Raw genomic sequence first — 1355 nt, 5'->3', positions numbered from 1 at the left:
TTACAGAAGTATAAACGGTATCTATACACATCTACACAAATTTAAGAGCATCTTACTGTACCTTATAGCATTTACATATGTGTACAGCTCAAGGTGTGAAGGAAGATTCTCTCACTAGCAAGCTAAATATATTTTGATGAAAAATATACATTCTGTACATATGCCTATGCTAAAATTCAGTTATGCTACATAGGCTTTATGAATATGTACAATAATACTGAATGTACACTACAGATGATATGCCTACATTGTTGGCCTGAGTATTTATATGTTCATGAGGGATTACTACATTGTAAGCAACTACATGCTAACAACTGCAACAGAATTGCACAATGCTAGGCCTAACTAGCACTCTAAAGAAACTCTGAAGTATTTTTGGCAACAGAGTAAAAAGTATAAGTACAGTGATTGTGAAGCTACATGGTCCTATTTCTAGAATTAGGAACCTCGCTGGGGGAAGAAGGTACTGTCCAAGAGGGGGAGTGCACAGCAGTGAAAGCAAAGACTTCTTGGTTATGAATGGCAGTCATTGCTGGCCAGTGGTCCATGTCTAAGTGTGGAGCGCCCAACATCTTTCCGTAAGGGTTACCAGCCACCATAAAACTGCGCTGGAGTACTTGTGAAGTGTCAGTCGGCATCACAGAGGCATGGAAATCTATCTGTGGCCATGATAGAGACAGCTGAGAAGCATTCAATCTTTCTATTGAAATTGGAACCTAAAAAAAAGACATTAGCATTAGAGAATGCCTATGTTGTTTCACATTAAACTTTTAACATGAGTATAAAGGCGACATAAAATCATCATAACAATTTAAAGGAATAGTGAAACGTCATTCATTATTTAATGTACTCATCTTGATGTTGTTCAAAATCTGCATGACTCCATTTAATAGTAATTTGGAAGAACTTTGGAATATTATGAATGAAGGATTTTAAAATGTACAGTTTTAGGTGAACATACCCTTTAAATATTTGGTAAGGAAGTATTTTTAATAATGTCACCTCTATAGCGCTCCAGATCCTGGATCTGGTCAGTTGCTGTGGTCTTAGACTGAGGGAGGGTGAGCGTGAAGGAGCCCTCACCCCTTCTGCCCAGTTATCCACCAGCCTATGAAGCTGCTGTGTGAAAGCATCTGTCTTGTTGTTGCTGTTGTTTGTCTGTGCTTGGGCAAGACCAATTGGCTGGTGAGGAGGGGGAGTGGATCCTGGAGGCATTGGGGACTGATTAGAGGCAGCTGACGGTGTTCCAGATCCTATTAAAAAAAGTCTATTTGAGATGTTGGAATGTCACAAAACATGAAATACAATTCACAGTGTAAGGTCAAAAATTATCAAAGATTTCTGCTTTCCTGTCC

General features: G+C 39.0%; 1 protein-coding gene across 1 annotated transcript; it reads right to left on the bottom strand.

Annotated features, from left to right (window-relative positions):
* Positions 1-6: 6 nt before the first annotated feature.
* On the bottom strand, positions 7-1349 carry LOC107580020 (serine/threonine-protein kinase WNK2-like). The gene is made up of 2 exons (XM_016265778.1): positions 1003-1349; positions 7-716 (listed from the first exon to the last, which is right to left on the bottom strand). The coding sequence occupies exons 1-2, from the start codon at positions 1213-1215 to the stop codon at positions 417-419; spliced, it is 513 nt and encodes a 170-aa protein (XP_016121264.1). The 5' UTR covers positions 1216-1349; the 3' UTR covers positions 7-416.
* Positions 1350-1355: the final 6 nt, after the last annotated feature.

Source organism: Sinocyclocheilus grahami, unplaced genomic scaffold, assembly GCF_001515645.1.
Source record: "Sinocyclocheilus grahami isolate Dianchi unplaced genomic scaffold, SAMN03320097.WGS_v1.1 scaffold23246.1, whole genome shotgun sequence".
Classification (NCBI taxonomy): Eukaryota; Metazoa; Chordata; class Actinopteri; order Cypriniformes; family Cyprinidae; genus Sinocyclocheilus; species Sinocyclocheilus grahami.
The sequence above is the reverse complement of the archived record's forward strand: the minus strand, read 5'-3'. Positions and strand labels throughout refer to the sequence as shown.